Raw genomic sequence first — 23767 nt, 5'->3', positions numbered from 1 at the left:
ATTCTAAGGAGTTGATTCACGAAAAAATGAAGAAATGTTACCATGTTTCTTTGTTTATCATTTTGCTGTTGATTACAAATACTTCACCTAACCAATATCACCTCATTACATCTAATGGTCATCCTTCTAAAGACCCTTACTTCACATTTTCATCCAAGTTCAAAGAGCAATGTATAAGTGTCTGTGGTACCACTCGTAAATGCCATTCCTACACCATCAAACAAACATCCAGTAATCAATATGAATGTCAATTTTACGATAGCGCTACCATGCGTGAAGATCTGGTCAGGGTTTCTTATCGAATTCGCTACTTCATCAATGCGAGGGATTGTAAAGATTGGTACAGTATTGGAGCAAGGGTGTCGGGTGTTTACAAGGTGAACTGGATGGGGCGTTTTTTGAAAGATATCAGATGCAACATGGATATTGAGGGCGGAGGGTGGATTGTTTTCCAACGACGATATCAGCCTCGCCACTTAGATTTCCAACGCTCTTGGAATGATTACAAAGTAGGCTTTGGTGTCCCACATCGAGAATTTTGGCTAGGAAACGATTTTATCCATGAAATGAGTGCCTCTGCGAAGCATGATTTTTTGGTGCACGCTGAAGCGTACACGGGTGAGACTGTCATCTCAAGATACGGTGAATTTTACATCGATAACGAGAGTCAAGATTACACTCTTCATTTCAATGAGACTCTACTGACCGGGATAGAATCTTTGACGGGTCCACAAAACCTGAACGGAAAGAAATTCCATACACATGATCGAGATTACGGATCGCCTTGTTTTCAAAACGGTCACGGTCCGTTCTGGTTTGATAGATGTGTGTGGCTTGATCCGAATCGGCGCAATTATCTCCGCTGGAGAACGTACGCCGGTGGTGATGTGATTCAGGAAATTCAATTTATGTTTAAAGCTACAGGTCCGAACTAAGGACAAACTAGAGACTTTCTGTACGGTATTGTTCTTCTGTTTCGGATGGATTTCCTTACAAAAGTTATAAAAAGAGGCTTTTCCGTCGTGAAGCAAAATTTGACGAAGCTTGGCGAATTTGTTGTTTGTTTTGCTAGCGTGAAAAAGATCCAAGAAGTTTATTTGATTTTAAAACCGAACTAAGCAAATTTTAATTAATGCTTATTAAAGCTACATGACCGAACCAAGAACAAATTGACAAGATTTCCACAGTAAACATGTTATAATGTAAATGATTTGATCCGAACAGTCAGTAACCAATGTTTCACAGTTTAATGTTGTTTTTCGTGAATATGTATGCATCTTGAAGCCATTGTAAACGATCACAAAAAATTGACTCTTAAACATCTTCTCTGGTAAGTTTATGTTATAATTTGAAGCCATTTTTGAAAGTTTAAAATTTAAAAACAGTTAAGCAAAATAATTTTAAACTTTGAAAAATAGCTTCAAATATAGCATAAACTTACCAGAGAGGATTGCCATCAAATACAACAAATTATACTGACTTTTAAAACTTGCGAGACAACGGATGAGTTCAGCTTTGGTAAAAACGGTCCCATACTAGGATTGTTACATGCAGTTTTTTGAAAGAAAACCTACCTAATGCGTAATTAGGTAATGTGTTATTTCATTTTCCTAAAATTATAATTTGAATTTTTTTTTTTTTTTTTTTTCATTTCAATAAAACATCGCACACAGTGTCGACTTTTATATACAGATATGATAAAATTGTTTTTTAAAGAGCACCTCACACATATCACCACCTTTTTTTTTGGGTGAAATTTTACGTTGAAAGGCTGCATGCAATCTAGTGAAAAACCTTTCACCTTACACATGAATAAAATAAAAGTAATTTTATGTATTTTTTCATTAAACCTTCGTTTAATTGAAGGTCATCTAGAATAAAATCTACCGAAAATAAAGACCATTTAAGAATAGGTAGCTTGATCCTCAAGGAACCAAATTTTTCTTCGAATTAGATAAAGGTTCGAATTACCGAGTGTATTTTTGGATAACTTTCTAGCTGTCGGGACCAATGTTTGAATTACAGAAAGATTAATATAAGATTAGTAGAGATTCGAATTAGAGAGAGTTAAATGATATTACGATTCTGCCCCACATCGATTGAGTTCTTCTCAATGATTAAGATATTTATGCATGATGGTGCAATATATTGCAAACAAAGACTAGAAATCTCCTCGGGACTTACTTATGTACCATGAAATCACGACGGATCATTATAAGTTGATCCCATCGAAGCTTTTGTGAAAACGTAAAATTTGTTCCAAACGTTTCGGCCTTATCTGAGGGGGGCTAGACTATATGCAAGTACCTTCATCATTTCTTAAAAAGACCAATGAATTGTTGTTGACGCTCAGTTGTTCAAATTCTTTCGACATTTCAAATATTTTAGGCCAATATTGAGACGTTGTAGCGTAGACTTTGCTATAGTATAAGACAAATCACTATCTAAGAAATAAGCCCAAATCCGCAGAAAATTCGCAAACGAGTTTTTTTGCCAAACAGAGTTTACAGTCGGTAGAGTTTGTTTGTCGAAACTCTCCCGCCGATTTTTTCCGTATACCGCCATAACACCCTACCGGCATCTTTTCCCGTCTTTACTATCACTGTAACGGACGATAACATCGTCTAGTTGTAGCGTTGTAGCCGGTGTTCACTTCTTTGAACCTCAATTCCCTGATTCCAGGCTCGTGAATCTTCTTAAAATGTTCTTCTTAAGAATCATATTTTCAGCATTTTTGTGCCTCATTGTTCTATACTATCAAGTACTATGAGTGCATCAACTCTCTTGTCAATTTTTGAGGGCTATAGCTCCGGTGGAACCTTATCCTCAGAGGGGATAAAAATTCCTTTTGAAATCTCAATGGGGATAGCAATTTTATTGTTCTAAAGTTAAAAAATCCAGGAATGGTTTTGGAGTGCAATTTTTAAACATTGGATCTCGAATGGGGATGAAATCAAAGTCAAATCCCCACTGGGGCTGAAATTCCAGGGTATTTTCCCATCGGGGACGAAACTTTTGCGAAATTTTCCAGTGGGGCTTGGGTCCCAGTGGGGTGTTTAGATTAAAAAGGAAATTTTGACGTTTTCTAATACTTTGCTTTACTCTGCTTTCAGTTTGGATAATTTCCCAGAACTGCGACATCCGCTAGGTAAAGTAAAGAAATTCGAAGATATGTGCAAAATATCGGATACGATCAAAGAAAAAGCCAAGGTGAGAGAGACAGATTATATATTTGATCGTAAAACTTCTTCGTCCAACTGTGACTGATTCAAATTTACCTTCGCACTTATATTTGCTCTGGGAGATTCGACGAAGTAGATCCATCCTGTTTATAGATGTTTAATTGCCCTTTAAATTAAGAGCGACCCTTATAGGGCGACCCGATGACTCCCTCTTTAGTTGCTGAGCATGTGAGATAAAGGAGGCATTAAGTACCATTTTGTAAATCTTTCCTTTGACCTGGCTGGGGGTCAAGGCCACAAGATTGCTCATAGTAGCTAGATGCTATACCTTCATGCTACAGCTGCTTATTTCAAAAATACTATTTCAGTACAGTTTCCAAACCAGCTTTTAGATAACTTTCCATACCCCATTTCCCGTCTATTAAGTACTTAACAGTAATCTATTCCATTTGTAGGCGATCGCGGACAAAGAAATAGAGGAGGGTAAAGACAGTGAGGAAATCGGTCATCTTCCCTTTTGGAGATGTCAACCGTACGTTAGACCACCGTAAGTAGAAACTAGGTGTAGGAAATTTTGTATGAATGCTAGAGATGGTTTCTATTTTCTAGCCCTATATAATTTCTGGTGTTTGCCCTCTGTCGGTAGCACCACAGTTATTGAAAGCTAATATTTTCCAATACCCTGATAGAAGGTATAACCAGATGGTTTGAGTTTGAGATCCTTTGTTTTTAGATTCTTTCCATGCTCCTGACCTTCAAATGTTTTTGCCTAACTATTTTCCAAAATCGAGAAATGACAATTTGAACTTTCCAGAAATATAAACAGTTAAACAGTTCTCGGGACAGTTCTAGACTCTACATTAGACATTTAAGTTTAATCCCATATCAACAAGAATTACATTGACTCGATGAAACAAAACTGTCCTGCTTGTCTTTTACTGGAAGCGAGGCCCTGGGTTAACTTGAAACCGTTCTCCTTGCAGCTCCAAAGGGGTGATTTCCATTTTCTATTTTCTGGTTTTCGTTTAAGGGGTGTCAATCATTCGTTTGAGCAACATATTTAGAAACTGATGTAAACATTTTGTATGCGGAATTTTAAGATGGTTTCAATTAACTAGCAGACTATTTCAGGAGATGTGTCGTAAATTCCCCCAAAAAATTTGTGTTCTTTTAATCTACAAAGCTTTCGCTTCTCTACCTCACTTAGACCAAAAACAACATCGGGCGAGAAAAGGCCACTCGAAGAGGGCGGTAAAGAGGTGGAAGCAAAAGCCAAACTAAAACCGCCCTCCAAACGAAAAGCTATACGTGAAAAACACCAACAGCACGGCAAAGGCTTATTCCCTAAAGGTACGTCAATTCTTTTTGACTTTTGATTTTTTTGCTTTTTTCGCTACTATGAAAAATATTTCGATGTCAAACATTCTTTAATCCGTACGCCTTTGTTTAGCTCGGTGTTTTTCTCTGCTTTCTTTCTTTATGAGGGCTCAAAATAGAAGATTTCATTAAAAACGGCTTAGAATCTAGAACCATATACATCTGATTGATGTCCTGACGACATTTCATAGAATTGGTAAAGTCAATCGAAACGTTTTGATGTCAGTGGCCCAATTTCCCATGAGAGGAATGATAGTCTACCTGATGTTTCGTATTCCCGGTCGGGCTGAACTGCCCTTGTGAATAAGCCTGAAAATATTTCGATTGGACCAACCAATACCCGAAAACGAGGGCTAGAGTTCAGGCCTCCCACTGCAAAATCCATGAGACAGTCGGGCGAAATTCCGTTATCCAAGCCTTCCCGATGTTGAGAAACCTTCCCGACCTTCAGAGATATAGCGCGTCGAATGAAAATTTCTAAATCGTGCAAGTACAAGAGATAAGTTTGTAAGGATCAAGTATTCTTTCCTTGCTTCATAGTTCCAAAAGACAAATGGCCGCTATGCGTGACGTGCAAGAACAACCCCTGGGTAAGTTAAATATGTTTTGACATTTCTTCATTTGAAACACACAACTCTGTGGGCCTAGTGCATCGCACCTGGGGTGTGTCCGAAATAATCTTGACGCGAGAGGGTCGAGATATGATATATTCAAACTAAATGAAGAAAGAAAAACGAAAATTCATAAATATTTGACAAGACAAAATTTGATCCTAATTAGAGAAAATTTGACTAATTGACTGATAAACGGAAATGATTAAACTGAGATAAATATGAGAAAAATGAATGACAAACTAACAGAAAATTCTAGAACTTAAATCCTAACTTAACTTAACCTAAAAATGTATAAAACAGAAAAATGCCAAAAAGAAAGAGAAAAACGAGGCCAAACAGAGAAGACCAGAGGCCACACAAAAACCTAACCTAAGCCTATGAAAAAGAACAAATGAAAACAGCAGAAAAACTCACCAGCTGGCCACGAGTGAGATGCTGACCAGAAAGGTAGTGAGAACTAAAGGCGGGTAATCACTACAACAAGAAACTGGATACAAGATACTTTGCCATACGAAAACGATAAATTTCCACTGAATTTCTTGAGGAAGTCAACTCATGTCAAAAACAACCTTCTCCAATCAAATCAAAATTAGAATGAATTCAGAAGTCCCAAGCGTGAAAGAATCGGAGATAGTATGGCATAAAATAATTGCCTAATAATTAAAATTAATTATCCTAGTATAAAGAAAACGTAGAGAAAATGTCATTTAGGAATATGCTATATACAAACGAAGGAAATTAATATACGAAGGAGCGTCAAATTAAAAAGCTGATGGAAATTTTATATTGTCTGTTATAAGAACAGTTCGTAAGATTACAAACTCTTTATCTGTACCAGTCCGGGTACACAATATTCTCACAATCATCAATAATTCCACCTGTCAATTAGCAGCGTCGGTAGTTCGAATTATTTGCAGGTCTCATTTATTTACAAAATTTACAGAAATTTATTTGGGATCTTAGAAACAAATTCAACTTTTTTTCTATTTTCTATAGATACTGATGATAATGCAAATTAAGATTTTATTGTTTTCATATCGTCACCTGATTTATTGGCATTTTACAGACCGAGGGCTAGTTTAATTTTAATGTATCATCACAAAACGAACCATGATTTGAAAATGCCATGAACTATACTATTGTTTCAATTTTTTTATTTGTCGTATTACATCAATCTTCAGGTAGGTCCATTCAGCATGTAGCTTGTTTTTACACCTTTCGTCTAAATTGGTCCTACTTTACTGTCTAGGTTGCCATTACGTTTGTAATGGAGATATGCATTGGCTTGGGGAATTAATTTTCAATCGCATGCAATTATTTAATCTTGTTATTTTACAGGGCAAGAAATGTGAACACAATTTATGTAAAGCTTGTTGTAAAGATATGACCGCTATCAAAGTACTCGATTGTTCAGGTACGTTTTCATTTTTTTGTTTACTTCATACTGGTTTATTGTAGTTTCTAGACGATCTATTCAAGAGGGAAATGGATCTAAAAATCAGGGTTTTACTCCGCCAAATGACAAAACATAGTATAGCTCCAGTGGAGTTGAGATTCTAAACTGGCAGATCTTTAGCAATGTAATGCTGTTATGACCATCGGTTGGCGAATGAAACTTCTAGACCAGTGATTTCATTTAAACATGTTTGCCGTTCGCTGAGCCTTAAAAAACAACTTGAAAACTTATAACTAGCGTCTTTGTTGTTTATTTGGGCTCTACTCCACTCGCCTTTATTCTAGATATTATTAATAAAGAAAAAAGCCATTAGAGGGGATTGGCCTTAAATTTCATCTTGCTTTCTACAAGACCTATTATGTATCATCCTTTATTTATCGTTTTCGTTATTTTTGAAGGTCACAAATTCAAATTCTTATTCAACAAACTGAGACGTGAAAAAGAAGATGAAGAAGAAGCAGAAAAGCAGAAACAAAAAGCTGAAAATGCACCGTGCCAAGACAAATATATAAAAGCTGGTGTCAATGTAGACGAAAACCGGAACAGCGGAGAAAAAAACAGTGATAATGATGCCAAAGATCCGAATTCGATCATTGCCACTTGACGAAAGCATCGGAAAGGTTAATTTTTACATCTACCAAAGTGAAGTACCTTCTATTTTGGAATGCATAGTTCCTTTGGAAGTTTGATTGGGTTTGTTTTCAATCACTGCGAACTTTTCATCGAGGCTATGGGTGAACCGTGCGAATCTCTAGTATAATGTCCGTCAAGCTGAATCGTAACGGAGCGTCTGCGCTGTGCAGATATTTATTCCCGAATTTTTATTGCGGTACAAAAAACTCATAATCAACACTATGTTGAATTGGATTGAATTTAATCAAAGAATTTCTTTGGAAGAATCTTTGAATTTTTGTTGTGAGGAGAATTTGTATTAGTTATATTTTATTACTTCTAACTTCTTGAAAATCCAAAACAAATCACAGTCCGATATTGCCGACCCGGCAAAGGACTTTCTCAGACCGCTGATGTAAATTCAAATGAGGTTGGTTAAATTAACAATTCATTGGGTCAAGAGAAAATTACTTACTCTAAAGTGCCTAAACGGGGGGTGCTTTGGAAGAATTAAATTTACAAACACGTTTATAAGGAGCCAGAATTTTTATCTTCGAGTTTAAGAAAATTGAAAGTTTACTGTTTTATTTTATCTAGGACACTCCTCTAAGTTTTGCTCTTTTCAAGGAGAAAAGCTTTTAATTGAAATTTAAGATTATAGTAGATTGATTTTCCCCTGATTGATAAGGCGTACTTTGAAAATAATTAGTCTTTGTTTTTAATTATTCACGCGCTATGTCTAAATAACGGCGGTTACGGTTTAAATGCTGAAAATCTTCGGGTCTTTTTCCGACAAATTTTCCTACCAAAGAGTTGAAAAGGAAGATGAAAACGCTGAAAATTAATTACATATATAGCAAGATAAAAAAAATATCGGTAGCATCAATAAACAATACGCCTAAAAGTGTGACAACTATTTTTCTTGAATTTTTATGATAATTATTTTTAGGTAAATGAATTTTTTAAAAGTTTTATAAAATTTGAGCTGGTAGGACACTGCCCATCCATCGCACACTGATATTTATATTCTTTATGATAATATTCTATTAAATTTTACCTAATGTAATTAGGTTACATACAATAATTCTATTATAGTTTACCATGGTTTTTTAATTTGTAGCTTAGCATAAATGTTTCTCCGAGATTTCTCACTTTTTAATGCGATGCTGAGTTTGAAAATCAACTAATCAATTTGCATAGTTGTTCTATTGATTTTATTTTTATTCCTAGTTAAAAAACTAAACTAAAAAAATATCAATCATAAAAACAACAAAAAAGATACAATTATAAATCACACAACATTAAAATGGCTGAAGAAAACGAAGGATACAAATTTTACAAAGAAGTTCTCGGTTCACCTAAACATGTTTTAGCACCAATGGTTGACCAATCAGAATTACCGTTCAGAAAAATGTCAAGAGAATTGGGTGTGCATCTTTGTTACACACCGATGTGGCATGCTGGTATCTTTTCCAGGGATCAAAAATACAGGAAACTGGTTATTGAACATTGCCCTGATGATCGACCTCTGCTTTTTCAGGTATGCTATGTTTTTTTGTAATCTGGGTTACATTTCAGGTGCTTCGCGGCCTTGTGTAATCCTCGATTCTTGATTAAGTTTCATTTCAGTTCATAACTTTCTACCGCGCTTCTTTTCACCCAGAACCTCTTCCAAAAAGCCTTTCTGAAATCTTCACTACTGTAACAAAACAAAACAGGTGCGAAAACAGCATCCAAAAATGTCACAAACTTGTTGACAAATGTTATTATTTCTTCTGTGTCGGAACCGTAAAAATTGTCACTGAATGTTTTAGGTGCTATGGTAACAAGCTTATAGTAAACAATAGAAGGTATCCAGGTTATACCATAAAGGAGTGTTATTTTGACCGTCAGAGTTGTCAACTTTCTATTCAAAGCTAGTCGATCTATTGTAGCTTGACTGTGTTTTTTCTGCCTTCCAAATAACACTCTACTGTTGTGTTTCATTTTGCGAGCAATGTATATATAAATGCCAAAATTCAGAACTATAGGGAGAGCAGAGTTGACAAGCAGCATGAATATAGTCCAAACCCTCGGTTGGTTGTAATGACATTTTGAATTCTCCAACGATTTTGACCTATTCATCGGCACAAACGGTATCAAACATAATATGATTATGTACAACCACGCCAAACAGCATATTGTCTTACACTTTGTCGAAGTCAGCCTGATTTTACGAGATAAGGCATATTTGGTTGCGAGAAATCGATCGATTGCGATCAGTAACACGTTGACACACATCCCGTAAAATGTGACCATGTAAGACAGGCGCCATGCATCACACACATATGCACACACAGTCTCGCTAAAGTTGCCGGACCGGAAAAGGGCGTAGGTCGGCATCACGAAAACGCCTTGCAGTAAATAAGTTACGAGGAGATTTACGATGAATATCATGGGTGGTTTTTCTCGTATTTTTTTTGTTGTCACGATGATATAAATGCATGAACTATTGATGATTGTGATTGCGATTGAGAGAATTGCTGACATCAGCACTATCACATCCTTGTATAATTCTCTATTCATATAGTTTTTCCTTTTTTCTGTACGTCGTCTTAGATAAATAGGACTAAGACTTAGTTTTTCGTCTTACTTTCAAACTCAATCACTCCTGGAATACTCATCTCCAGATTGCGTTTTGAATATTATATTGCCATGTTGTTTCATCAAATTATCATTACGCAAATTTTAGAATCGACAACTAGATCATGGTAATTTTGAAAATTCGTAAGAAACGGCTGTAACCAATCTTTTGTCTTTGTCCACTATCGCTTCAACTCAAGACTGAAGAAACATACCCTTGTTCATCTTATTTAGTTTACATGAAATATGATCATATTTGTTTTAATTTTCAAAGTGCTCGAAATATGTACATCGTAAGCTCTTGTTTTTAATTAGTGCTAATCAGTTAGTAATCATTATTAGGGCAAATACTACTCTTAAAACTTGTTTTGGATAATTGACAAAAACCCCATTTTCTACCCACACTTTTGGGGGAAATCTAACCCCTTAGCCTGCTCAAATGTCTAGCCCCAAGCTGATTATCACGTGCCAGGCAGGTGATCATCCATCTCAGAGACTCAGTGAAATTTCTCTCGTGTGAAATAAAGTTTAGGTTAAAATTAGCTTGGCTTGTATCAGAGTTAGCCTGAAAATGTCAAGTCAATTAAAAACTTTCCATGTCAAATCATTAGTATCGATAGGCGGCTTATGGAAGTCTGTAGTCAAAAAGTATTGACTTCAAATGTAAGCAGCTCTCTAGTTTATGTGAAAGCCCAATTGAAAAGTCAATTGAATTTATGACTATAATACGACCTTTATCTATCTTTCTTTCAGTTTTGTGCAAACGATCCTGAGAAATTTGCAGATGCTTGTGAATTAGCAGAACCACATTGTGATGGAGTTGATTTGAATCTCGGTTGCCCTCAAGTCATCGCTGCGAGAGGTACAAATGTCGAATTTTCAAGGCGATCCCATTTTCTAGGGTTGCCTTTGTTGAGTAAACTTTTCATGATATAAATCACTGGTTTTCTTACAATTCTCGCATGGCAGAAGGGCTCGTCCTGAAAAGGGTAGCACTAGAATTATTATAGGAAGACTCTCTAGTGCCTCACATCACGAATATTAAACAGGCGTTGCATAAGAAGCGGTCTTTCGACGTATTATCATCTCATTCTTTGTTTTCCATTTTAAGGACATTACGGTGCATTTCTAATGGAAGAGTGGGAACGAGTGGAGAATATCAGTAAGTGAATTCTATTTTACTTTTTACATTTTACTCTATCTGTTTGCTCACTCGGCGTTTACCAAAGAGATAATGAACGGTATTTTCCCTTATGCACGTGTTGTACACATTGTCATGGGCGGCTCCTGTTCCTCAAAACAACAACAATAGCGAGTTTATGTATGTGTGTTTTTCAGTGACGGAGACGGTAAGGTTCTAATTTGAGTAGATCCTGACCAGCTGAGGACGACGGTAAATCAGCACTTTTACCGTCTTCGATTTTGTGGGGTGGAATTGCAGGTTTTTCCAAATCGATTCAGTCACTCTACCGTCCTCAAAAGTGCAAATACATAAATTCATTAATACCTCCAAGAATACAGTCAACCACTATTTGATTCCAAATTAGGAAATTTCTAACCTTATTGAACGAAACGTCCATTCCACCTATCGTTTCTTATGGTCCTTGGTTCTCTGAATGAACATGACCCACAAGAAATCTCGTCTTTATAAAAAATAAAGTTGTTTCTGTAAATCACGTCCAGAAAAACATATTCTGAGCTGAATGTATTTTTTTTGAACGAACTGTCCATTCCACTTATCGTTTCTAAAGGTCCTTGACTGAATGAATAAACATGACTCAGAAAAACATTCCTCTTTATAAAAAAAAGGTTTTCTCTGGAAATCACGTCCAAAAAGACACACTATATTATCATCATAGTATGAACCCCCCCCCCCCCCTTTTTTAAGGGGGGGATCCGAGTTTTCAAGGAAGGCTTTATAGGGGGGGATGGGCAATTTTTCAGTTAAAATGGGGGGTTTGAGCTTATAGGGGGGGGTCAAATAAAAATGGGGGGGATAGTAACTTTTTGGTTAAAAAATTTTTTTTTATGTTATATGTTGATTTAAGTCAATAAAGTTTACTGTTTATTTGCTAGTGTTTTCAAGTTCATTGACTATTGGTACGAATTCACACTGAAAAATATATTTCATTCATCAAAATTCTTCCCCAATACTGGGAGTACAAATTATATGCTGGGGGCTCGGACCCCTGTAAATGGTGCGGGATCAAAAAATTTTAAAAATAGGGGGGATACCTTTATAGGGGGGGATGAAATATTAATGGGGGGGTTCAGACCCCTCTGCACACTATGATCATTTGAATAGTTCTTTAGTTCTAGTTATCAGTTTTGGAGTTCGTGGTGTTTGTTATGTTTATGAACATGATTTCGAAGTTAAACTTTCTTACCGAGAAAATAGTTTTATTCTTTGAAATCACGTTAAGATGAATATTGCCGTGTTCTCAGATGGAGAGGAGAGAACACAATATTCAATACAATTCTTGGAAAAGGGCAATCGATTTTTTGGAGGATGTTGTTTGAGTTTTAAGTGTTTGCAATGGACATGATTATTCAGCTCTGAGAATCATGCTCAATCTAAACCCAACCATTACAAAACCCTACCGCTCCATTTTGAACTTCACGATATTGAAATCCTAAAAGTAGGTTCAAAAGTTTTCTAATTTAATGTCTTCCAACGTTAAAAATGAATTTATTTATCTATTACGGTTTAGAATCGTCTGTTCTTATGCTGTTATTTTCAAGTCTATTATGTTCTTAAAATGTTCTTAAAAATTTATTTACCTGATTTATTTATTGGTATTGATTTTTTGTAAAAATAGTGTGTATTGTGCTTGGTATATTTGAGCAGAAGCAAACAACAAATCTCCTAACTAAAAAAGTCACCTGTGGCATTACCCTTTTAACAGGATTACTTGGTAAAGATGATACTCACAAGTTATTCACATAAATGATATTCTAACTTTCAAATACGGGTCAATCGTAAATATACAGTCATTAGGTTTAATGAATAAGGCCCTTCACATAGTCAACGTGGTATTATTTTGAGGAAGAAATGCCGACAAATTTATGAATAAATTTACCTTGAAAATCTTGCTTAAAATTAACCTTTATGGCCAATGAAAGACAACCACTCTAATAAACAACACTTTCGGTACACTGCAAGCCTTAAAGTTATTTACTTTGAGATTGAATTTGCTGACAAGTCTTTATAAAAAGGAACAGTTTTTACTCTGAATCACGATCTTGAAAGCACAGACCATCAACGATTTTCTCATTTTGAGATTGTCTTACTTTAAATTTTAAGGTACGTTTAAAAGTAGCAAAAAAGCATTAGCAGCCGGAATTGCGCCCGTTGGTTCTATGAGTGCAACTAAATGCTGGAATTATTCTGCAAATACTATTCTTTGTGGTTTTTGGTAGATACATTATTTCTGTGCAACCAAATACAAAATGCTTTTTCGAAAATACCACCCTTTAAAGATAATATATCCCTTGAATTCGCAAAACAAGCTTTTAAAGAATGTATCATTTTTGTGATCGATAACCATCAAAATGTTTATCACGTTCATTAAGAAGATGATCTAGCTAGCATCTCCAGTGCTATAAAAACACCTTAAAGTGGTCCAATTTTTGTCTAGTTTTGATTTGTTTAGACTAGTTAACGCTCGTACACATATAGACGAAAAAACCAAAATTTTATGAAAGCCCGCTTGTCTGTGAATGAACAGAGAAGAATGTATCAAATGTTACTTTTATGAACAAGCTTCTAAAAAACGTTTTCAACATTCTATCGGTCCGCTTTGTAACTTTTGAGTGCAATTAAAGTCATACACATTGTTTAAAAATATAGCATATTTTTAATACACTCACAAGACAAGAATGAATTTTTGTAGAAAGTTGTTCTTGAAATATCTCTTTATTGAAATGTACTTGCAAAACAAGCATTAGAACTGACTGAAAAAATAAAAATATCAAGAATAGAATTGAGTTATTTTTCAACACTATGTGATGATAAGTATGGTGTGGAGATTTCATCATTCATCCCAAAAAAGTGAAAGACAAATCTCTTGACCATGCTTACAAACAAGTTATATTATCAGCTCACTTTCAAAGCAATAGTCCATATATTAATACTGCTGATTCGCCTGTTAAGCAGGTAAAGGTCATACATACAAGTTATAACTAAATGTTGTGAAATCTTGTAGAACCTTTTGTTCTACGAGTGCAACTAAGTTGGATAATTATTCTGAAAATACCACCCTTTATAAATTGCACTTGCAAAACAAGCTACCGGATGCATATTCCAACGTTTTGATAGTTGCCCACTTTGTCTTATGTGTGTAATCGTCAGCCGTGCAAAATTACTCGAATCGGATTGGTTTAGAGGAGTGCAATTAATCGTTAATTGCACTATTACCACTTTTTGCACTCTTCGGCGGGGGGACACTTTTGTCCCCTTTTTCTTTTCTCTCCCAAGTCCTGTGTCAGAGACTTTTTTTACTATATAATAAAAAACAAAGACATTTTTTTCTTCAATATAAAAAAGAACAAAGAAATTTTACGTTAAAATAGCTTCTTTTAATTGAAAACAAAGAAAAATTACACTGCAATGTTTTCTTTTTAAACACAAAAGAAAAAAAGGAGGTTTTCGAATGTTTATATTATGACGATTACCTCGGAATCGTATGTTTTGTCGTGCAATTAACGATTAATCACTCGTAACAAAGGAGAAAATACCGTAATTTGCACTCGTCCTTCGGACTCGTGCAAATTACTATTTTCTCCTTTGTTACTCGTGATTAATCGTTAATTGCACTCCAAACCATACGATTACTAGTACTAATTGAAATACACCATTGTTCTAAAATTCTTATTGCCCTTTTCAAGTGTACTCGAAAAACAACCTACCTGGTACTAAAATTTGTACTAGTAATCTCATGGTTATGAGGGAAATTCGGGATAAATTTCCCGAGGTCAATTTTGAAATTTTTTGAAATTTGACCGAGGGTAATTTATCTAGAATTTCACGAAAACAAGCATTGGATTCCTGGTTAATCTCATGGTTTGGGTTAAAATTCTAGCAATTCTGAAAGACGTCAATTTTACACTGGAAATCAATCTGAAACTTTAAAAAGAGGTCTGAAAAAGTCATAGAAGCGCGATTCGAGTTTTAATTGAATAATATTCCATTTAATTAAGCCTTCGAAGTTAGTAAGAAATTTGAAAAAGGTGATGAATTTCCAAACGATGGAAATTTCACTTTCTCGGGAAATTACAAAATCTAGGAGGGAAATTACGAAAGCTAGAAGGGAAATTACAAGTTCGCGGGAAATTACAAATTAACGTAAGCTAAAACGTCAATCGAATTTCAATCAACCATGAGATTAAACAAAATATTCCATAGTTAAACTGGATCTAATCACACCACGCGCATAATTCCCCACACTCTTTTATCGGGGCATGGCACCCAATTCCCCTCACATGGCATTGGTTGACCCGGGTGAAGACGCGATCACTTGCCAAGTGAATCACAGTACACAAACAAGCTATACGAACAGGTACTGACAAAGCTAGAAGCTACATGATACCATAACATAGTTTGAACACTACTTGGTAATAAGCATGCTCTGAACATTTAGCTGCCGTCTAAAAGTGACAGTCAGATCTCCTAACACGCTTACAAACAAGCTATACGAACAGGTACTGAGAAAACTAGAAGCTTCATAATACCATATAGTATGGTTTAAACACAACTTGGTAATAAGTATGCTCTGGACATTTAGGCTACCATCCAAAAGTGACAGTCAGATCTCCTAACATGCTTACAAACAAGCTATACGAACAGGAACTGACAAAGCTAGAAGCTTCATGATGCCATAACATAGTTTGAACACTACTTGGTAATAAGTATGCTCTGGACATTTAGGCTGCCATCTTGACGTGACAGCCAATGAATTCACTAACATGCTTGCGAACAAGCAATCATAAAATATTACTAGAAGCTACATGATGCCATAATATAGTTTGAACACTACTTGGTAATAAGCATGCTCTGGACATTTAGCTGCCGTCTAAAAGTGACAGTCAGATCTCCTAACATGCTTACAAACAAGCAATACGAACAGGTACTGACAAAGCTAGAAGCTACATGATGCCATAATACAGTTTAAACACTACTTGGTAATAAGCATGCTCTGGACATTTAGTCACTCACCTCAAAAAGTGAAATCCAAATCTCCTACCATTCTTACAAACAAGCAACAACCTTACCTACCGATAATACGTCTATTACTATACTGTTGATTTTCCTTGACTAACCAGGTAGAAGTCACACACAGGTCTACGTCTATGATCGAAAAGAATAACCCCTTCTTTAGATTGCTCTCAATATAAGAAGTGACCGTATTGCAGTGGTAGAGCATCCGATTCCCAAGATGCCTTCTCTGCTTGATGCTCTTAAGATGCAATTAAGAGAAGGATCAAGGGTAAGTGGAGCAATTCAGTGAGAAAGAGTGGCGCCCTCCTCTACCTTCGGGTAGATAGCTATCGAAAGAGGAGCCTTCGGGTCGCCTCCGACTGCGGTCGCAGACTTACTTAATACAATATAAGAAAACCAAGAAGAATTACTTTCCAAATGACGTGTCAATAAGCAAGACCTTAAGAAATTCAACTCTTCATATAAATGACAGTTGAATATCAAATCTTGAACAAGCTTCTACAATAACGTTTTCAACATTCTATCGGTCTGCTTTATAACTTCTGAGTGCTATTAAAATCATACCCATAGTTTGAAAATATAGCATTTTTTTAACACACTCACAAGACAAGCTGAGAAAGAATTTTTGTAGAAAATGACACATTTTCATATAAAATCTCTTTTTGAATTGATGTTGCACAACCTTAAACTACTACTTTCAGATCAGTGGTCACTGTCACTGTGGAACCCTACTTGTTCTATGTGTGCAATCGAAAAAACCCAATATTTCCAAAAATAACAGAGCCCTTTGAATTGCGCTCACAAAACAAGCTCTCTAACAACAAGTACATATCCAAGATTGAATTTCTATTGTACACGTTTTTTTATAAGAACGAACTATATAAGAACATAAAAGGCTTCGATGGTAAAAATATGAAAAACAATTCAAGAACATTTTAAGGCTTTACGGAAATCTGTTCAACTAACGAAACGTAAACAGACTGCGAGGAAACCTTCACTTTTAAATGGCATTTGAATATGAAATCTTGCTTATGCAGAATCCCTTTTGAAAGATTTTTTAGATTTTCCTAACTTAAATTTTTGATGGAATCAGCTTTTTACTCCTGTGTGTAATTAAAATCATGCCAATAATTCTAAAGTATCGCACTTTTTGAACACACTCACAAGCAGACAAGACAAGCAAATGAAATTAACTTTCTACCAAATGAGCTCACAAGTAAAATATGGCGAGGTAAAACTTATCACAAATTTGTCACTGATCTCTCGGAAGCTCACGGTCATCTTTTTTTATTATGACGAAGAATTTTCTTCCCATGCAACTTGATCGCCAGTTACAAGCCAGACTCGACAACTTCACCACTTATTTTGAAATAAGACCAATGCATTATTATTCAATTTGTCTTTTGTTTATGTTTGTATGCTTAACTCTATTTCGCACTTCACTGAAATGGAAAACACTTGCAAAGATTTTATTTGACGTCACTTTTCCAATGACGTCAATTTTATCATAGAACTTCGACCAACCAAGACAATGGTCAAACGAACGTCTTTTTTTGAGATATCCTGTGTTCACTTCAGTTGTCATCAAAAGCATTGGTATCCCCTGAATATGTTGCTCTTTTTCGCACCCACCATTGTACTCTCTCCTAGATTGTCGATGGGAAAAAACAACGGAAAAAGACATTGGCGAATGTCGTTCAAAAACGATATCGATTCATCCGATATTATCCAAACGTCAGAAAATCGTGCTTTCTGCTTACCTTATGAGAAAGGATCGTGTGATTTGAAAATATGAAATACTTTTAAAGAGTGCTCACAAGACAAAAGCAATAAAATCGTTACAACCATAGAATATGCTTTCTGCCTCCCTTATGAGTACTCTACAAGAAATTATCTTGTTATTTGAAAACACGAACTATTTCCAAAGTGCTCACTAAAAAAAGCAAAAGATCGTTACATCCATAAAATATGCTTTCTGCTTCCCTTATGAGCACTCTGCAAGAAAGGATCGTGTGATTTGAAAACATGAACTGCTTTCCAAAGTGCTCACTAAAAAAAGCAATAAGATCGTTACATCCATAAAATATGCTTTCTGCTTCCCTTATGAGCACTCTGCAAGAAAGGATCGTGTGATTTGAAAACATGAACTGCTTTCCAAAGTGCTCACTAAAAAAGCAATAAAATCGTTACAACCATAGAAGATGCTTTCTTCTTCTCTTATGAGCACTGTACAAGAAAGGATCGTGTGACATGAAAACATGAACTATTTTCCAAAGTGCTCACTAAAAAAGGAATAAAATCGTTACAACCATAAAATATGCTTTCTGCTTCCCTTGTGAGCATCTACAAGAAAGGATCGTGTGATTTGAAAACATGAACTACTTTCCAAAGTGCTCACTAAAAAAAGCAAAAGAATCGTTACAACCATAAAATATGCTTTCTGCTTCCCTTGTGAGCATCTACAAGAAAGGATCGTGTGATTTGAAAACATGAACTACTTTCCAAAGTGCTCACTAAAAAAAGCAAAAGAATCGTTACAACCATAAAATATGCTTTCTGCTTCCCTCATGAGCATCTACAAGAAAGGATCGTGTGATTTGAAAACATGAACTGCTTTCCAAAGTGCTCACTAAAAAAAGCTATAAAATCGTTACAACCATAAAATATGCTTTCTGCTTCCCTTATGAGCACTCTACAAGAAAGGATCGTGTGATTTGAAAACATGAACTGCTTTCCAAAGTGCTCACTAAAAAAAGCTATAAAATCGTTACAACCATAAAATATGCTTTCTGCTTCCCTTATGAGCACTGTACAAGAAAGGATCGTGTGATTTGAAAACATGAACTATTTTCCAAAGTGCTCACAAGACAAAAGCAATAAAATCGTTACAACCATAAAAGATGCTTTCTTATCAAAGTGCTCACAAGACAAAAGGCATAAGCAAAGAAGATAAGCCAATGAGAAAGATGGAAAGAACTTGCTTTCTGCTTCCCTTATGAGCACTCTGCAAGAAATTATCGTGTTATTTGAAAACATGAACTACTTCCAAAGTGTTCACAAAACAAAGCAATAAAATCGTACAAAAAAGAACGGCAGAGGCGAACAAAAACTCCTGTAACTAAAACAACACAAATTACTCGTCAGTAAACAAAGATTACAATTATCGACTATGCATTTTGAAATGAATGTTGAATATCAAATCTTATGAACAAGTTACTTCTTCAGAACTCTCGATTTTCCCAACAGAATTTTTTATAATCTGCTTATAACTTGTGAGTGCTATTAATATCATGTCAATAATTCTAAAGTATCGCACGTTATGAACACACTCACAAGAGAGGATTTTTCATATGCGAGTTGCGAGTTACGAGTTACGAGTTACGAGTTGCATTTAGAACCACGAGTTACGAGTTACTTTTCACGAGTTACGAGTTACGAGTTGTATTTTAACAAAATAAAATCACGAGTTGCGAGTTACGAGTTGCATTTTAACACATAAAATTCGCGAGTTGCAAATTGAAAGTGCGAGTTGCAAATTAAAAGTGCGAGTTGCAAATCGATAAGTCAAATGCGAGTTGCAAATAAAAAGTGCGAGTTGCAAATCTAAAAGTACGAGTTGCAAATTAAAAGTGCGAGTTGCAAATTAAAAGTGCGAGTCGCAAATTAAAAGTGCGAGTTGCAAATTAAAAGTGCGAGTTGCAAATTAAAAGTGCGAGTTGCAAATTAAAAACAAGTCTGAGCCTGTTATCTTATGATAATAGGACGAAAAAAGCTTGAAACCCTTTCTTTCATTTGAATTCTATCAAAAGTTACAGAGCATGGAAAACCTAGCCAAACTGTTTACTTTTTTTTGTGTAACCACTCAAATCATCTTTTCGCTCATTTTTGTATGAGCAGAGCATTACACAACTTAAAGTTTTGAAAGGAAGTGCGTGTGCTTCTTCCACGAGAAACATCTTTAATGTTGCTTTTAATAACGTGGACGTTACCTGTCATTTTCAAGACAAAGTGACACTTTTTGACAAAATTATTGACAGGCTAATTAAGTGTGATACCTGCAAGCTTTATTACACCAAATATTTTAACTGTACCAAATGAGATGCCTTTGATATAAATAGATAAATATCGTTAAGAGGCAAACACTGGGAAGGGTAGTTTTAGAGATACAATTCTAATCAATTATTCTAAGTATTGTCCTTATGTTGACAAAATGACTTGTTTTTATGAAATAATGATCTGATGGTCAATTATAAGCTTCTTTAATCAATACACCTTTCCCGAATTGTTTGGTATTTTTCGAAGGTCTTCAAACCATATTCAAAACTATATATTTGTATTCCTCCTATAAAGACAAGTTTATTCTGAAAATTTGAGCTCTATCAATATTTATGACTATTTTTGTTCACAGTGAAATCCCTTATAAAAATTAAAACATACAGCCCGGCCTCGTTTCCATGTAATTCTATTGTTTATAAAGAAATTTCAAATCAAAATAACTCAAGAACCGGAAGTGTTTTTTCATAATCCTTTTTATATTTGTTGAGTTTTGCGACATATAATTTTATGAAAGTAAATAGAAACATCCAAACACTAAAACAAAAAAGTCGAAAAGCCTAAATAATAATTCGGGAAAGGTTTTGTCACTTATAAATTTGATGCTGATAAAACAAAAGGATAGAAATTGACACCCTATTCAAACTTCAATAGCTTTCAAATGGGCTGTTCTACAATCATGGTCAAAATCTATTGATAATTTAGCTTATTTTCTCGTTTTTTGAATTTGGAGTTCGGGCGAAAAAGTCGATTTTGGGCCATCTCTTAAATTTAATCGGATATTTCAATTTGGCACAACATTATTGGACCATTAATGGAAGTTTTGGATCTTCAGATCCTAAGGTCCTAAGTCTTAATTCTAACGCTAAAACTCTACCCTTCCAACCAAAATTAGAGCACTTCCAAATCGTTTGTGGTTTTGAAAATTTGTGGGAATTTCTCTTTTTTCTAAAATATTACGACCATGACTTCACGTTTTGAACGTGATCTTATAATTACTGTAGGTGAAACGACCCCTCAGAGCCACCATTCTCAGCCTGTTACCTTCTTACCACCTGTTATCCCTTGTTACCCTGTGTTATTCTTTTTAGTAACAACGCCTCTTACCCCCGCACAGGAGCACTTTTCTTTACAGTACTTTACACTCATGCAATGTAAATACATACTTTGTGTACATTTTTTTATTTCTCCACCAAATGTTTGTTCTTTTTTATGTATAATAGTGAGCAGCAATAATCATTTAATCATTTAAGAAATATATTTTCTTTTATCAATAGAATAGTTTTTCACCCTTACTGACTTTTCCATTTGCAACTCGCACTTTTAATTTGCAACTCGCACTTTTAATTTGCAACTCGCACTTTTAATTTGCAACTCGCACTTTTAATTTGCAACTCGCACTTTTAATTTGCAACTCGCACTTTTAATTTGCAACTCGCACTTTTAATTTGCAACTCGCACTTTCAATTTGCAACTCGCGAATTTTGTGTGTTAAAATGCAACTCGTAACTCGCAACTCGCGATTTTATTTTGTTAAAATGCAACTCGTAACTCGTAACTCGTGAAAAGTAACTCGTAACTCGTGGTTCTAAATGCAACTCGTAACTCGTAACTCGTAACTCGCAACTCGCATCTTATCATATCACCTCACAAGAGAAGCTACAATAGAAATTTCAAGTTTCTTCTGCTAGGCTTTCCATTTTGCCATCTGATTTTTTTCCTAATCCACTTATAACTTGTGAGTGCTATTAAAATCATGCCAATAATTCTAAAGTATCGCACGTTTTGAACACACTCACAAGAGAAGCTACAAAAGAAATTTCAAGTTTATTTTGCTTGGCTTTCCATTTTGCCATCTGATTTTTTTCCTAATCCGCTTTGTAACTTGTGAGTGCTATTAAAATCATGCCAATAATTATCTAAAGTATCGCACGTTTTGAACACACTCACAAGAGAAGCTACAAAAGAAATTTCAAGTTTATTTTGCTTGGCTTTCCATTTTGCCATCTGATTTTTTTCCTAATCCACTTATAACTTGTGAGTGCTATTAAAATCATGCCAATAATTCTAAAGTATCGCACGTTTTGAACACACTCACAAGAGAAGCTATAAAAGAAATTCTAAGTTTATTTTGCTTGGCTTTCCATTTTGCTATCTGAACTTTTTCCTAATCCGCTTTGTAACTTGGGAGTGCAATCAAGATCATGCCTATAGTTTGAAAATATCACACTTTTTGATCATACTCACAAGAGAAGCTATAAAATAAATTTTATATTTTTAGCATATATTTCAGGTAACTGAGAGCCTAGTTGCCCAATGAGCTGAATTTAAAGCTCATATAAATTTTAAAGCATTGTCCTTTTTATTATTCTCGCACGGCAAAATATCAAAATATAATGAATGAAATGCAGTTTTTTAAAATATTTTTGACTTTCAAATCATCTCACCATTGATTTCGAATTCAACCAGATTTGGCAGATAAATTGAAAAATTATTTTCCTTTACTTAAACCTGTCTAACAAGCTATGGATGAAACGTTCAAATACTTTTGAGAACCAAATAATCTTACCAGCTAATTGAACTAGGGCAGTTAATTGAAAAATTATCTAACTTTATGATCATTCCCACAGTATACAAGAATGTTGTTGTCTACACAGAATATCATTCAGATATTCTGACCGACTCGTCTTTTGAGTATAAATGAAAACAAACTGGCTGATTTTAAATCACCCTACTTTTCAGTTCACACTCACAAAACAAGACAAGACAAAATATTTCAATTTTTCTTTCATCTGTTTTCATGTCATGTGATCGACACAATTTTCTGCACTTATTTAACTTTCTAGTATGCAACTTTTTTTTTATTTGACGTCAATCAGTCCATTAAATGACGTCAATTTCATGAAAACGGTACAATGAAAATGCCGATAAACCAAACAATCTCCCATGACATGAAAAACGATATCTATTCGTGCAAATACATGTCCAAAACTCAATCCTAGTCAACAAAGTTTCTTCACTTTCACGGCATGCCTCTAAATATAAAGAACTCGATATCCACTCATTCAGAAGCATTTCGTAAAAGAAAGCTTCCATGGAAATCTGCTTAGACACAAACTAAGAGAGAAATTACCGGTTACACATTTTTTGAACGACATGCTGCCAAAGTTCATAAGCACAGACTAAGTATTTACCCATTGTTCATTCTTTAACGGCATGGTCCATAAGAACATGATTTCGAAAAAAACAATAACAATTCATTCAAAAGCATGTCGAAAAAGTAAACATAAATAGATAGAAAGAAAGTAACCTAAAGTATGATCTTTTTGTACCTACCTTGATTTCCTAATTGGGAAGGATTATCATTTTTAGTCACCAATCAGAATCTGTGTTCGTGTCGAAGACTCAAAATAAGATGAAAAAAAATTTGGGAAAAAAATAAGTTTCATTGTTACTTAGAGATCGCAGACAAAGAAATATCCAGAGATATGAGAAATTCGAATTGCCTTATGAACCATCAAGAAGCTTCGATGAATTTGAAATCATCAGCCTTTTTGATTGTGCTCACAAGGGAAAACAACGAAGGTTTCACCGGAAAATCTAAATTATTGGATATTTACAAATATCTTTAGAG

At 35.0% G+C, this 23767-nt stretch overlaps 2 protein-coding genes across 2 annotated transcripts in view; both read left to right on the top strand.

The window, feature by feature from the left end:
- Nucleotides 1–7543, top strand: part of LOC136822352 (tRNA-dihydrouridine(16/17) synthase [NAD(P)(+)]-like) — a 29154-nt gene extending 21611 nt beyond the window's left edge. The window contains exons 7-12 of the mRNA XM_067078591.1: nt 3114–3210; nt 3638–3729; nt 4390–4532; nt 5100–5149; nt 6512–6587; nt 7028–7543. Of these exons, the coding sequence (XP_066934692.1) occupies nt 3114–3210; nt 3638–3729; nt 4390–4532; nt 5100–5149; nt 6512–6587; nt 7028–7233 (664 nt within the window). The 3' untranslated portion in view covers nt 7234–7543. The remainder of the gene's footprint in view (nt 1–3113; nt 3211–3637; nt 3730–4389; nt 4533–5099; nt 5150–6511; nt 6588–7027) is intronic.
- A 982-nt stretch (nt 7544–8525) lies between these two features.
- Nucleotides 8526–23767, top strand: part of LOC136822351 (tRNA-dihydrouridine(16/17) synthase [NAD(P)(+)]-like) — a 37209-nt gene continuing 21967 nt past the window's right edge. Inside the window, exons 1-3 of the mRNA XM_067078590.1 lie at nt 8526–8781; nt 10617–10725; nt 10975–11025. Of these exons, the coding sequence (XP_066934691.1) occupies nt 8548–8781; nt 10617–10725; nt 10975–11025 (394 nt within the window). The 5' untranslated portion in view covers nt 8526–8547. The remainder of the gene's footprint in view (nt 8782–10616; nt 10726–10974; nt 11026–23767) is intronic.

Source organism: Clytia hemisphaerica, unplaced genomic scaffold, assembly GCF_902728285.1.
Source record: "Clytia hemisphaerica strain Z4C2 unplaced genomic scaffold, Clytia hemisphaerica genome assembly, whole genome shotgun sequence".
NCBI classification, from domain to species: Eukaryota; Metazoa; Cnidaria; class Hydrozoa; order Leptothecata; family Clytiidae; genus Clytia; species Clytia hemisphaerica.
The sequence above is the reverse complement of the archived record's forward strand: the minus strand, read 5'-3'. Positions and strand labels throughout refer to the sequence as shown.